The following is a 14,553-nucleotide window of genomic DNA, read 5'->3' on the forward strand; positions in this document are numbered from 1 at the left end:
GAGTGTTTTGCAAATCCCACATTACTGTGTGAATTTAGAAACTCCATCATCACTGAATGCATTTAAAAATCCCTCCCCATCACTGAGTTCATTTACAAATCCCCCAAACAGTGATGGAATTTACAAATTCCTGCCATCACTGAGTACATTTACAAATCCCTCCCCATCGCTGTGCTAGTTTACAAATCCCTCCAAATCACTGAGTGAATTTACAAATCCCTACACATCATGGAGCACATTTACAAATCCCTCCCCATCACTGAGCTCACTTACAAATCCCTCCCCTTTCACTGAGTGAATGTACAAATCCCTCCCCATCACTTAGCTCATTTACAAATCCCCGACATCAATGAGTGAATTTACAAATCACTCAGCATCACTGAGCGAATTTACAAGTCCCTCCCCATCGCTGAGTGAATTTACAAATCCCACATCACTGTGCGAATTTAGAAATCACACCCATCACTGAATGCATTTAAAAATCCCACCTTATCACTGAGCGCATTTACAAATCTCCCCCATTACTGAGTGCATTTACAAATCCCCCCGACCATTCACTGAGTGAATTTACAAATCCCTCCTTCCCATCACTGAGCGCATTTACAAATCCCTCCCCATCAATGAGTGAATTTACAAATCGCTCCCCATCACTGAGTGCATTTACAAATCCCTCCATCCCCCATCACTGAGTGTTTTACAAATCCCACATCACTGTGTGAATTTAGAAATCCCCCCTTCACTGAATGTATTTAAAAATCCCACCCTATCACTGAGTGCATTTACAAATCCCTCCCCATCACTGAGGGAATTTACAAATCCCTCCCCATCACTGAGTGAATTTGCAAATCCCTCCCCATCACTGAGTGAATTTGCAAATCCCTCCCCATCACTGAGTTCATTTACAAATCCCCCCATCATGAGCGAATTAACAAGTCCCTCCCCATTGCTGAGTAAATTTACAAATCCGTCCCCATCAAGGAGCGCATTTACAAATCCCTCCCCATCACTGAGTGCATTTACTAATCCCTCCCTCCCACTTCACTGAGTATATTTACAAATCCAACATCACTGTGCGAATTTAGAAATCACACCCATCACTGAATGCATTTAAAAATCCCAAACTATCACTGAGCGCATTTACAAATCCCCCACATTACTGAGTGCATTTACAAATCCCCCCGAACCATCACTGAGAGAATTTACGAATCCCTCCTCCCCATCACTGAGCGCATTTACAAATCCCGCCCCATCAATGAATGAATTTAAAATCCCTCCCCATCACTGAGTGCATTTACAAATCCCCCCATTCCCCATCACTGAGTGTTTTACAAATCCCACATCACTGTGTGAATTTAGAAATCCCCCCTTCACTGAATGCATTTAAAAATCCCTCCCTATCACTGAGTGAATTTACAAATCCCCCCATCACTGAATGAATATACAAATCCCTCCCCATCACTGAGCGAGCTTACAAATCCCCCCATCACTGAGTGAATTTGCAAATCCCTCCCGAACACTGAGTGAATTTACAAATCCTTTCCCGTCACTGAGCAAATTTACAAATCCCTCCCCATCACTGAGTACATTTACAAATCCCTCCCCATCACTGAGTGCATTTACAAATCCCTCCCACCCCCATCACAGAGTGTATTTACAAATAGCACATCACTGTGTGAATATAGAAATCCCCCACATTACTGAATGCATTTAAAAATCCCTCCCCATCACTGAGTGAATTTACAAATCCCTCCCCATCACGGAGTGAATTTACAAATCCCTCCCCAGCACTGACTGAAATTCCAAATCACTAGCCATCACTGAGTGAATTCTCAAATCCCTCCCCATCACTGAGTGCATTTACACATCCCTCCCTCCCCCATCACTGAGTGTATTTACAAATCCCATATTACTGTGTGAATTTAGAAATCCCCCCTTCACTGAATGCAATTCAAAATCCCTCCCCATCACTAAGCGCATTTACAAATCCCCCAAACAGTGAGTGAATTTACAAATTCCTGCCATCACTGAGTGAATTTACCAATCCCTCCCCATCACTGAGCGAATTTACAAATCCCCCACATCACTGAGTAAATTTACAAATCCCTCCGCATCACTGAGCGAATTTACAAATCCCTCCCCATCGCTGAGTGAATTTACAAATCCCACCCGATCAAGGAGCGCATTCACAAATCTCTCCCCATCACTGAGTGCATTTACCAATCCCTCCCTCCCCATCACTGTGTGAATTTAGAAATCACACACATCACTGAATGTATTTCAAAATCCCGCCCTATCACTGAGCGCATTTACAAATCCCTCCCCATCAATGAGTGAATTTACAAATCCCTCCCCATCACTGAGTGAATTTACAAATCCCTCCCTCCCCCATCACTGAGAGTTTTACAAATTCCACATCACTGTGTGAATTTAGAAATCCCCCCTTCACTGAATGCATTTAAAAATCCCTCCCCATTATTGAGCGCATTTACAAATCCCTCCCCATCAATGAGTGAATTTACAAATCCCCCCCTCACTGAGTGAATTTGCAAATCCCTCCCGAACACTGAGTGAATTTACAAATCCTTTCCCGTCACTGAGCAAATTTACAAATCCCTCCCCATCACTGAGTACATTTACAAATCCCTCCCCATCACTGAGTGCATTTACAAATCCCTCCCACCCCCATCACAGAGTGTATTTACAAATAGCACATCACTGTGTGAATATAGAAATCCCCCACATTACTGAATGCATTTAAAAATCCCTCCCCATCACTGAGTGAATTTACAAATCCCTCCCCATCACGGAGTGAATTTACAAATCCCTCCCCAGCACTGACTGAAATTCCAAATCACTAGCCATCACTGAGTGAATTCTCAAATCCCTCCCCATCACTGAGTGCATTTACACATCCCTCCCTCCCCCATCACTGAGTGTATTTACAAATCCCATATTACTGTGTGAATTTAGAAATCCCCCCTTCACTGAATGCAATTCAAAATCCCTCCCCATCACTAAGCGCATTTACAAATCCCCCAAACAGTGAGTGAATTTACAAATTCCTGCCATCACTGAGTGAATTTACCAATCCCTCCCCATCACTGAGCGAATTTACAAATCCCCCACATCACTGAGTAAATTTACAAATCCCTCCGCATCACTGAGCGAATTTACAAATCCCTCCCCATCGCTGAGTGAATTTACAAATCCCACCCGATCAAGGAGCGCATTCACAAATCTCTCCCCATCACTGAGTGCATTTACCAATCCCTCCCTCCCCATCACTGTGTGAATTTAGAAATCACACACATCACTGAATGTATTTCAAAATCCCGCCCTATCACTGAGCGCATTTACAAATCCCTCCCCATCAATGAGTGAATTTACAAATCCCTCCCCATCACTGAGTGAATTTACAAATCCCTCCCTCCCCCATCACTGAGAGTTTTACAAATTCCACATTACTGTGTGAATTTAGAAACTCCACCATCACTGAATGCATTTAAAAATCCCTCCCCATCAGTGAACTCATTTACAAATCCCCCAAACAGTGAGTGAATTTACAAATTCCTCCCATTACTGAGTGAATTTACAAATCCCTCCCCATCATTGTGCGAGTTTACAAATCCCTCCCCATCACTGAGTGAATTTTCAACTCCCTACACATCATGGAGCGCATTTACAAATCCCCCCATCCCCCATCACTGAGTGTTTTACAAATCCCACATCACTGTGTGAATTTAGAAATCCCCCCTTCACTGAATGCATTTAAAAATCCCTCCCCATTATTGAGCGCATTTACAAATCCCTCCCCATCAATGAGTGAATTTACAAATCCCCCCCTCACTGAGCGCATTTACAAATCCCTCCCCATCACTGAGTGAATTTACAAATCCCTCCCCATCACTGAGTGAATTTACAAATCCCCCAATTACTGAGTGCATTTACAAATCCCTCACCACATCACTGAGTAAATTTTCAAATCCCTCCCCATCACTGAGTGCATTTACAAATCCCTCCCCATCACTGAGCGGGTGTACAAATCCCCCCATTACTGTGTGAATTTACAAATCACCCCCATCATTAACTGAATTTACAAATCACTACACATCACTGAGTGAATTTTCAAATGCCTCCAAATCACTGAGTTCATTTACAAATCCTACCCCATCACTGAGTGAATTTACAAATCCCTCCCCATCACTGAGTGCATTTACAAATCCCCCAAAGAATCAGTGAATTTACAAATTCCTCCCATCACTGAGTGAATATACAAATCCCCCCATCACTGTGTGAATTTACAAATCACTCCCATCACTGAGTGCATTTACAAAACCCTCCCTCCCCCATCACTGAGTATATTTACAAATCCCACATCAATGTGTGAATTTAGAAATCACACCCATCACTGAATGTATTTAAAAAATCCGCACTATCACTGAGCGTATTTACAAATCCCTCCCCATCAATGAGTGAATTTACAAATCCCTCCCCATCACTGAGTGAATTTGCAAATCCCTCCCCATCACTGAATTTACAAATCCTTTCCCGTCACTGAGCAAATTTACAACTCGCTCCCCATCACTGAGTGCAATTACAAATCCCTCCCACCCCCATCACAGAGTGTATTTACAAATAGCATATCACTGTGTGAATATAGAAATCCCCCACATTACTGAATGCATTTAAAAATCCCTCCCCATTAAAGAGCGCATTTACAAATCCCTCCCCATCAGTGAGTGAATTTACAAATCCCTCCCCAGCACTGACTGAATTTCCAAATCACTGGCCATCACTGAGTGAATTCTCAAATCCCTCCCCATTACTGAGTGCACTTACAAATCCCTCCCTCCCCCATCACTGAGTGTATTTACAAATCCCATATTACTGTGTGAATTTGGAAATCCCCCCTTCTCTGAATGCATTTAAAAATCCCTCCCCATCACTGAGCGCATTTACAAATCCCCCAAACATTGAGTGAATTTACAAATTCCTCCCCATCACTGAGTGAATTTACAAATCGCTCCCCATCACTGAGTGAATTTACAAATCCCTCCCCCTTCACTGAGTGAATTTACAAATCCCTCCCCATCGCTGAGTGAATTTACAAATGCCACCCCATCAAGGAGCGCATTCACAAATCCCTCCCCATCACTGAGTGCATTTACCAATCCCTCCCTCCCCATCACTGAGTGTATTTACAAATCCCACATCACTGTGTGAATTTAGAAATCACACACATCACTGAATGTATTTCAAAATCCCGCCCTATCACTGAGCGCATTTACAATTCCCTCCCCATCAATGAGTGAATTTACAAATCCCTCCCCATCTCTGAGTGAATTTACAAATCCCTCCCTCCCCCATCACTGAGTGTTTTACAAATCCCACATTACTGTGTAAATTTAGAAACTCCACCATCACTGAATGTATTTCAAAATCCCGCCCTATCACTGAGTGCATTTACAAATCCCCCACATCACTGAGTGAATTTACAAATCACTCCCCATCACTGAGCTCACTTACAAATCCCTCCCCATCACTGAGTGAATTTACAAATCCCTCACCATCACTGAGCTCACTTACAAATCCCTCCCCATCACTGAGTATATTTACAAATCCCACATCACTGTGTGAATTTAGAAATCCCCCCATCACTGAATGTATTTAAAAATCCCGTCCTATCACTGAGCGCATTTACAAATCCCCCACATCACTGAGTGAATTTACAAATCTCTCCCCATCACTGAGTGCATTTGCAAATCCCTCCCTCCCCATTCACTGAGGGTATCTACAAATCCCACATCACTGTGTGAATTGAGAAATCACACCCATCACTGAATGCATTTAAAAATCCCGCCCTATCACTGAGTGTATTTACAAATCCCCCCGACCCATAACTGCGTGAATTTGCAAATCCCTCCTCCCCATCACTGAGCGCATTTACAAATCCCTCCCCATCAATGAGTGAATTTGCAAATCCCTATCCATCACTGAGTGAATTTACAAATCCCTCCCTCCCCCATCACTGAGTGTTTTACAAATCCCACATCACTGTGTGAATTTAGAAATCCCCCCTTCACTGAATGCATTTAAAAATCCCTCCCCATCACTTAGTGAATTTACAGATCTCTCCCCAGCACTGAGTGCATTTACAAATCCTCCCCATCACTGTGCACATTTACAAATCCCCCCCCCATCACTGAGTGAATTTACAAATCCCCCCTCCCCATCACTGAGCATATTTACAAGGAGCACTATCACAAGAAAGTAGCATCCATCTTCAAGGCCACTACCATACAGGCCATGCTCTCTTTCAGTGCTACTATTGGATAGTAGGTACAGGAGTACAGAGAGAAGAGACAATTTCCACCCAGACAGCATCTGACTTCAAAATAAACCTGGTCTCTGTTGTTGTGGGGCAATAGTGTGCTGTGAATTTGATAAGTAGTGCTTCACAATTCCAACTTGCATTTTACTAGTCACACTTAACTTTTCAAAATGGACTACACTAGTCTTAATTGACATCAAAGCTGCAGAGGTGTTATGCAAGACACTAAAATCTCTTTTAGACATATAGTTTTAAAGCAGCGTTTTGTAGGGAGAGATGTAGAGATTTAGGAAAGAAATTCCAGAACATAGTACTGAGGCGATTGAAGTCTCGCTGCCAATGCAAGCAGTATAATTGACATAAAATGTGTAAAGTGCCCATCTTTGTCAACCTGATCAATGCATGGATGCCACCCGTATGCTATGGACTCAATACTTCACCAGTTGGCAGTGAAGTACAGAAGCTGGCTTTCCACAACCTAACCACAAATTAATCAGAGATATGCAGTATATCTACTTTATTCTATCCTGCATCTGTCTATTTAAATGTAGCACAATAGAAAATAACTTTTAAAAGCTCTGGCTATTCACCAATATTGTTGACTGGACAATGGAGTTCCTCAATACAGGTCCCTTGCTGCAGGATCCACGCAATGAATTCAACATTGTGATCATTTCAATCAGATGTGACAGCCTGTAATTTCTTAAATGAGTCTGTCAATTATGAGTTTCTAATTGGTCTTGTCAATTTTTTAAGGACAATGAAAGGTAAGAGAAACAATTCAAACATGTCGATTGAAATGCAGATATTCCCACATCTTGCAAAAGGAATACTAAGGGAAGCTGAGACAAATGCCCCCCAGGGAACATGGAGGAAGAACTTAGTAGTGATTAATACAAATTCAAATTAATATTGTTGAAAAAACAATATTTTGGAAAATACAGATCAATAATTTGTTACATGATAACTAGCTGGTGTGGCATGCTTAGGATGGTGAAAGTTAATTTTGTACCCATGGAAACTAATGATCTCCAACATTGCTCATGCAATTTCTGGGTCTGCTGAAGATGAATAGACTGAGACTGGCAGCTGGGATTAGTCACCGGCAATTTTATCATTATTAAGATGGCAAGAGGTGAACTGGATGGACCTTGGCCTTTTCTCAAGTAGTAAATCATCTCTGTAATGGTCCTTATGGGAAAACAAGGAAACAAATGGGATATGCAGCAGGTTATTGGTTTTCCCTTCAATAAAGTAGATCATCCAGATGAATATCCTTAACGGTGCGGATGGCCGGGATGTGCGTGTGGGACTGGCACCTCTACAATTAGTACCTGCTTCAACAGCAGTCACACCCAGTGGGAAAATCCCCTGAACTTTAACCTTTTCGTTGGTTTCTAAATAGAAGCATCTGCATTGAAACTAAGTGGAATAATCTCAGGACAACCAACTAATTTGTGTTCTATAATCTCCTCCATTTGGATCCTGTCTGATAAATTAAATATTGCTCAGAGAACTGGACAAAATGTCTCGTGTGAGTGCAGAAGACAAAAAACTGTGCAATAAGTAAGAAGAACATGAGATCATGAGATAACGAGTCCTTAAAGTGATATCATTGGTTGTGGGGACATTTCAATGATGGGGCAAGTGAGTGTAGTTGTCCCCTTTAATTCAAGAGCCTGAAAGTTGAGGGGTAGCAACTGTTCATGAACCTGGTGGTGCAAGTCCTGAGGCTCCTGTACCTTCTACCTGCTGGCAGCAGCAAGAAGAGACCATGGCCTGGGAGGTGGGGTCTCTGGGAATGGATGCTGCTTTCCTACTACAGCATTTCATACAGATGTGCTCAATGACTGGGAGGACTTAACTCTTGATATCCACTACCTTTCCATTCAAAGACATTGGTGCTTCCATTCCCGGCTGTGATGCCTGGTCTGGAAACATGAGTGGGCAGTACAATAAAATATGGTAAACATTATGCAGAGCAGGACAAACAATTCTGTTCTTCCAAAAACACGAATAATGAATACTATGGGAGATCTATGGCTGGCAAGGTCCTGAAGTCATACTTCTAACCCCCTGAGTACTGAAGATTGAAAGAGTAATCTACTTCAGGGAGAATAAAGAATTTGTTAGTGTGAATAGAAAAAAAAACTGTCTTCTCATGGGGCAGTCCACAATATGAAGGAATGCATGACTTAAAATCAGTTAATCTAATCGGGGATAACGTCAGGAAGTAGTTTGTTACACACATAGTAACATAAATTTCGGCTATATGTCTTTCTATCAAAAGTCAATGGGAGAAATTGTTTGAATTTTTATTGTTTATTAAAATATGTTTGAATTAATAAAATTGTGCATTTATAACACACTTTATATGGTATTAAGGGGACGAAGGGTTTAGAGGCTTGCGTGTCTGAATGACCCGAAGGGCCTTGTGCTTTGACTCTCGGTAGGGTCATCCATGCCAAACAGGTCAAAGGGTCGAGGTCCACCATTTCTCCAAGTTCGGAGGTTCCGCTCAGGGCTAATATCCTGACTGGTCCAAAAGAAATGTTATGAGCACAGCAATGAAGCAAACGGCAGCGCCGTAACGGGCAGTAAGTTATAGGGTATTATAGTCAGGTACTTATTTATAATGTGAGAAATCGACCAGCCCATTTGTACATACGTTCCCCAAGTTCACTTGTTTATTAATGTTGAGTGACGAATACATACGCAGAGTGCCATGAAATCTTCTACATCCATTCGAGAGAACATCCAACTATCAACACTTCCTCCGAAAGAGTGACATTCAAAATCGTGCACTCAGCATTTATAGTACGGGAGTGTCAGGAGTGGGACCTCGGCCCATAATCTTCATCAGTGACATTGCTCTGAAGGAAGACACAGCTCGGTAAATGTGTGCCTATACAGGAACCAGAAGCAGACCCTCCAGTCCCCTGAGTCTGCACCAGTTAGATCCTGAATGATTTGTATCTTAACTTGGTTTATCGGCCTGATACCCACGTCCCTTACTATTCTTATAGAAGATTAAAAATTGGATTAGTTTTCATTAGCCCTAAGCAACACTTGGCAGATTGTCCTTTGCTTGGCACGCATTTAAATTGCCATGCTTTGCAAGAATCTTAATTTTAATCGATGTTTGAAGTTAGGCGTTGACGCAGTCCTCATCCTTATATTCACACCGGATCTATTTGGTGCTGGATTTGACACTGACAATCGCAGCACATGACAGAAAGTTTTTTTAAAAAACACCAGCATTTTGCTACAGCACGATACAATCTATATAATTATAATCAAGCCAGTGTAGTGAATCACAACATCTACTGGTCAACCAGATTGAATTCAGCTGTATAGATAGAATGAATCACTTTGCCTCTGCGCAAGTAATACAAATTTCAAGACCCGGCTTCCTCTATATAATTATGTAACGAAGGCCCGCCCCCTTTCAAGTCCAGTCCAATTAGAATGCGATAGATTTACATAAACGCGCCCACAACTCCAGTCTGGACCAATAGAAATTGCCCGTGCGCTGGTCCAGCTGGTTCGGAGTTTGTCCTGCCGGAATGAATGAATGAATCAATGAATGAAAAGTGCCGGGAGCCAGGGATGGGGAGAAGGGGAGAGCTGGAATGAAGCAGGACGGGGAGAGAGGGAGTTAGACACAGCAGACGGCTTGTTGGAGAAAACACATACATAGGCACTGACACAAACACACACAGAGACACACTGCTCCCACACGGGGTGTAAAGCAATATCACGCAAGGGTGGGAAACAAAGTTGTATTGATGGTTTGAGGATCACTGAAGAGTTTGGTGGCAGCAGGCAATGGACTGGTGCTGAGAGCGGCGGAGAAGAGGCACTCATGCCGGAGGATGGGTGAAGATGGGAATAGCCCAGAGGAATGGCATGTAGGACCTTCCACCAACGCAGCCCGTCTACTTGTGGTGCCCGGCTCGGCAGGCTCCTGCACAAACTCTTGGCCATGCTCTCCCTTTTCACCCTCTCGCTTTTCTGCTTCTACCTGCTGGCCGGCTGTTGTGACTCCATCCCGCTGGAGCCCGGCTTGAGCCGGCAGGGACGGCCGAGGAGGATGGTCACAGCGCAGCCGGCGGACGAGGAACCCTCGTCCGGATCGTATACGCCAGTAGCCGTGGACGGCGCCGAGCCTCAGCAGGGCAGCGGGGCACCCGAGGCGGGACGTGTGGCGGCGGCGGTCCGACCGCTCAACGGCACGGCGAGGGCGGGCGGCCGCTGGTGGTGCGCTCTCCGGCGGCTGCCCGAGGCTCTCATCATCGGCGTGAAGAAGGGAGGCACCCGCGCCTTGCTCGAGTTCATGCGGCTGCACCCGGCCGTCAGGGCGCTGGGCGCCGAGCCGCACTTCTTCGACAGGCACTACGCCAAGGGGCTGCAGTGGTACAGGTAAGGTGCCCACGGGAGGGGAGAGGCGGGAAAAGCGAATGGAGGGGGCGTAGAGAGATCTCGGTTTGGGATGGAGAGATGTTTTTGCACCCTAGGAAAGGTCGATCCCTGAGTCACTCCTCCCCTCACTCTCAGACCCCGATTTCCCACCTTCACCTGGCCCTCTATACCCACTCGCCCCGCACTCCAGCCTCAGAGCGAGGTCCTAACCCTGACCCCTTACTCCTCTCCATCACCTGATCCTCTACACCCCACCCTCCTTCCGGGATCACCACCAGCCTTGAGGTCACGGACTCCACTCCCTGACCGGGGACTCATTGTCAACCCACCCCTCCCACTTTCAGACAGAAGTTCTGGCATCATTCCCCCCCCCGCCCCCCACCACCACCTGTTCCTCCAGACCTTACCCTGGGTTCAGTGGCCACTGCCTTTCCCACCACCCTGATTCACCCTTCGCCCACCTCCGCGGTCACGGATTTACTTTCTCGCCGAGGGCCCTGATGCTCATTCCCTCTCTCTCTCTCCATCCCTTCACCTGCTTGATTCACTCCTTCACCCTCAGTCCGGGTCTTATCCTTGATCATGTTATCCTCGGCACGTCCACCCGCACCGCGGGGTTCCTGGCCCTCCACCAACCCGGAATCACTGATTCACCCCTAACCCTCGGAGTGAGGGCCTGACCTCCACTCCTTCGCCTGATCCGGCATCTCACTCCACCCTCAGATTCCTTCACCCCACAAACCCTTCCCACCGATTTAACCCCTCACCTCATCGTTTCCCCAACGTAAAGTACCCCTTCCTCTCCTGATGCATTCTCTGATATTAAACTATTGAACCGTTGATAAACTACCCGCCACATACGGGGTCACTAACTACACCTCCCTGATGTGGATATTTATCCTTCAGCTCCCTCCTCACGCGAGGTCTCTGATTTCCCCCTCCGCCAGGGTGGGAGCGCTAACACCCCCTCCTCGAGGAGTCACTTTTTTTGTTACTACGGCGCATAAAGTTCGGCCGTTCAGCCCGTCAGGTGCAAGCCGAAAGCCGGGGAGGATCCCGTCGGCCCCACCCTTACTATTTCTCTGCACCCCTGCATCCCTCTTGCCCATCGGCCCTCTGACACTTACTCAAGGGGTAATGTCCAGGGCCCGATTACAATTGCAAAGGGTCTCCGGCTGTGCCGTCCCAGCCCTGCCCCCCATCTCCCCCTCCTATCCCGGGGCGACTGATTCCCCAGAGCAGATCCTCCGGACGGAAGAGGTGACTACAGAGCTGCGGCACTCGCTTTACACCGAGCCAAGTTTGCAGCGAGCTGGGTTCAGTGACTCGGTGGGAGACGGGTGAAAGGATGCAAGGAAAGTCAACGCATTCTATTCCTCCGAGCAAGGCGTAACTTGCATATAAATATAATTTATCCGCCGGCTCACACCACCATTCAAAATCATTATCCGGGCCCATTCGTCTTTATTTGTCTATTTATCATATCGCATTATTAGCTGCTCCTGTAAATAATCTCTAACTATCACGGTGTCATAATTTACTATGCTGATCGATATGTCCATACGGTATTTATTTCTCTATCTTTCTGCCTCACGACGTAGAACCAAACTAAAATGCCCATCTACAACTATCCCTCTCCCCCCTCCCCCACTCTCTCTCCCCTCCTCCCCCTCTGTCTCTCTCTTCCCCCCCTTAACACTGTTACAATTCCTTTAGAACAGTTTGTATGTCGGATTTCAGCAACTCTCGTAACTGCAAGGTGGTTTCGGCCGGTATATCCCCGGCTCTATCGCGGACTCTTGCCTCGCTGAATTCTACCTGACGCCCCCCCCCACCCCACCCACTGGAATAACAGATGCAAGGGCTGCTGCTGAGTTAGGAGCTAAAAATCTCCGAGATATTTATTACTGGTTAACTGAAATGGAGTTGTCTCGTTCTTGTTCGGAGTTTGGTTGTCAGTTTACATAGAATCAAATGGGAACTGGCCGTTCCGCTCACCTGTGCTTCCCTCAGTCCCCGCCTCTCCCAGCCTGCCCAATTCCCCATTCCTATTCTGCTTGTGTGTAGATTGTCGGAAATTTAACCAACTCTCTGGCGAACGACTCTCCCCTCTCTTACTTCCTCCTTGCTACAGAGAAGACAAGCAGGGCGACTCCGACGGAGCCTAGGCCAGTCTCTCCCCGGGCAAAGTACATATGCCAACCATTTGTATCGGAGTGTACGCGTCCCTAAACAGCAGCGTGTGTACAGTCAGCAGAAGGAACTTATCAAAACTTGGGTAAACCCAAATAAAAGGGAGGCTTTTATATGCAGGACATATCCCGAAGAGTACGCGCTCGCTTTGCCTATTAAAAGTAAAAACGCATATCTGATACCGGTGCGTGTGCTGGAAGATCATAAGCACGGGCTAATGAAGTTTAATTTTCCAATGGTCTGCCCCATGTTACGGTACATCGCTCCCGATCAATGCTGATCGGAAATAGTACGTGTTTGCAGTAATGTGTCAATCAGCATCTTTAACCCGCACCTTATAATAAATGGTCTTTTAAAAATCACTTCGCCGTTTTAAAAGGATGGGGTTTGTACTTAATGGAGTACACCCGGGCTCTGGGAATTTCACTGAGATCAGGCTGGAGATGGGTCTTTTAGTATTTATATCAATCACTGTGCATTAGTTGGCGTGAAGTCCAGTCCCCCCGAGGTCTACTTATATTCGCGGATCTCAGATTTAAGGAAAGTGCTGATTAATATTTGAAAAGACAGACCGTCACCCTCTGCTACATGTTAATGGTTTCTGCACGCAACCATCATGTGCATATGTTCTCATTTGCGTGTATAGCCGATTGTAAGTCGGAGCTACGCGTTGACTGGGAGGGGGAGGTCCGTCATCTGCGCGGGTTACGTTGTGAGACATCTCTGAATGTGTGTTTTAGGGCTTCCTTCGCAAGTTGAAAGCGCACACAGCGGCGCCACCTGCCGGTGTCTCGTATGTACAGGAAGGTGCGCACTGACCCGACCTTGGTTTACAGAAAAGGTTTAAAGTTTTTGCATTTTACTGGAATGGCATCCAATAAGTGTTTAATCAGTCCCAGCTTGAATCCTGACCTGACAAACTGCAAATGTTTGTCCAGGTTAAACCAAAAAAGGTCTTGTTTGGTTTCCTTTCAAAGATGAACCCACCTAGCACAGCATTTGATACTAGATAGTACTTTGCAAAGTAAAATTGTGTCCAGTTGGAAGAATTACTGTGCATATGTACTTGCAGCGACTTGTATTTTTATTGCATGCTCTGTGAGCTGGAAAAAAGCTTTGGATAAAAAAAACCCTCCCACATACATTAATACAATTCAACTCCAATTTATTTACTGACAAATGATCAAATGTGCCCATGTTATAGCTATCTATTTTTATTAATTAAGAACTGTTATGCAATGGTTCTTGCTTCATGATTTTAAAAAGCCCAATAGTTTTGTACAGAGTAGACTTCAAGAACAGCTTTGTGGGGTGGTGATTGAAGTCAGCAGTGGAATCTCTGTGGGCCAGTTGCAGGCTGCTCTTATCCACAGGCCTGTGGACGAGGGCTGGCAGAGGCCTGGAGCACAGGTTTTTGGCACTTTGCTCTGATGTGTGGTGAGGACTCAGTGGGCATGTGTCACGTCAGTAGTAGGTGACTTTGTTGAGCATTTTAGTGCCATATGCCATGCACAGAGAGCTAATGAAACCCTTGACACAAACAATGAGCAGTTAATTACCGAAAAGTCATGAGCCCAGTATATGCCAGGTAGGAAAACAGAGAACTA

General features: G+C 45.3%; 1 protein-coding gene across 1 annotated transcript in view; it reads left to right on the plus strand.

Moving 5' to 3' along the window:
* The first annotated feature begins 9,895 nt into the window (after window positions 1–9,895).
* hs3st3l (heparan sulfate (glucosamine) 3-O-sulfotransferase 3-like) overlaps window positions 9,896–14,553 on the plus strand; it is a 159,166-nt gene continuing 154,508 nt past the window's right edge. The window contains exon 1 of the mRNA XM_073025829.1: window positions 9,896–10,753. Coding sequence (XP_072881930.1) covers window positions 10,236–10,753 — 518 coding nt within the window. The 5' untranslated portion in view covers window positions 9,896–10,235. The remainder of the gene's footprint in view (window positions 10,754–14,553) is intronic.

Source organism: Hemitrygon akajei, chromosome 22 (genome assembly GCF_048418815.1).
Source record: "Hemitrygon akajei chromosome 22, sHemAka1.3, whole genome shotgun sequence".
In the NCBI taxonomy this organism is placed as follows: Eukaryota; Metazoa; Chordata; class Chondrichthyes; order Myliobatiformes; family Dasyatidae; genus Hemitrygon; species Hemitrygon akajei.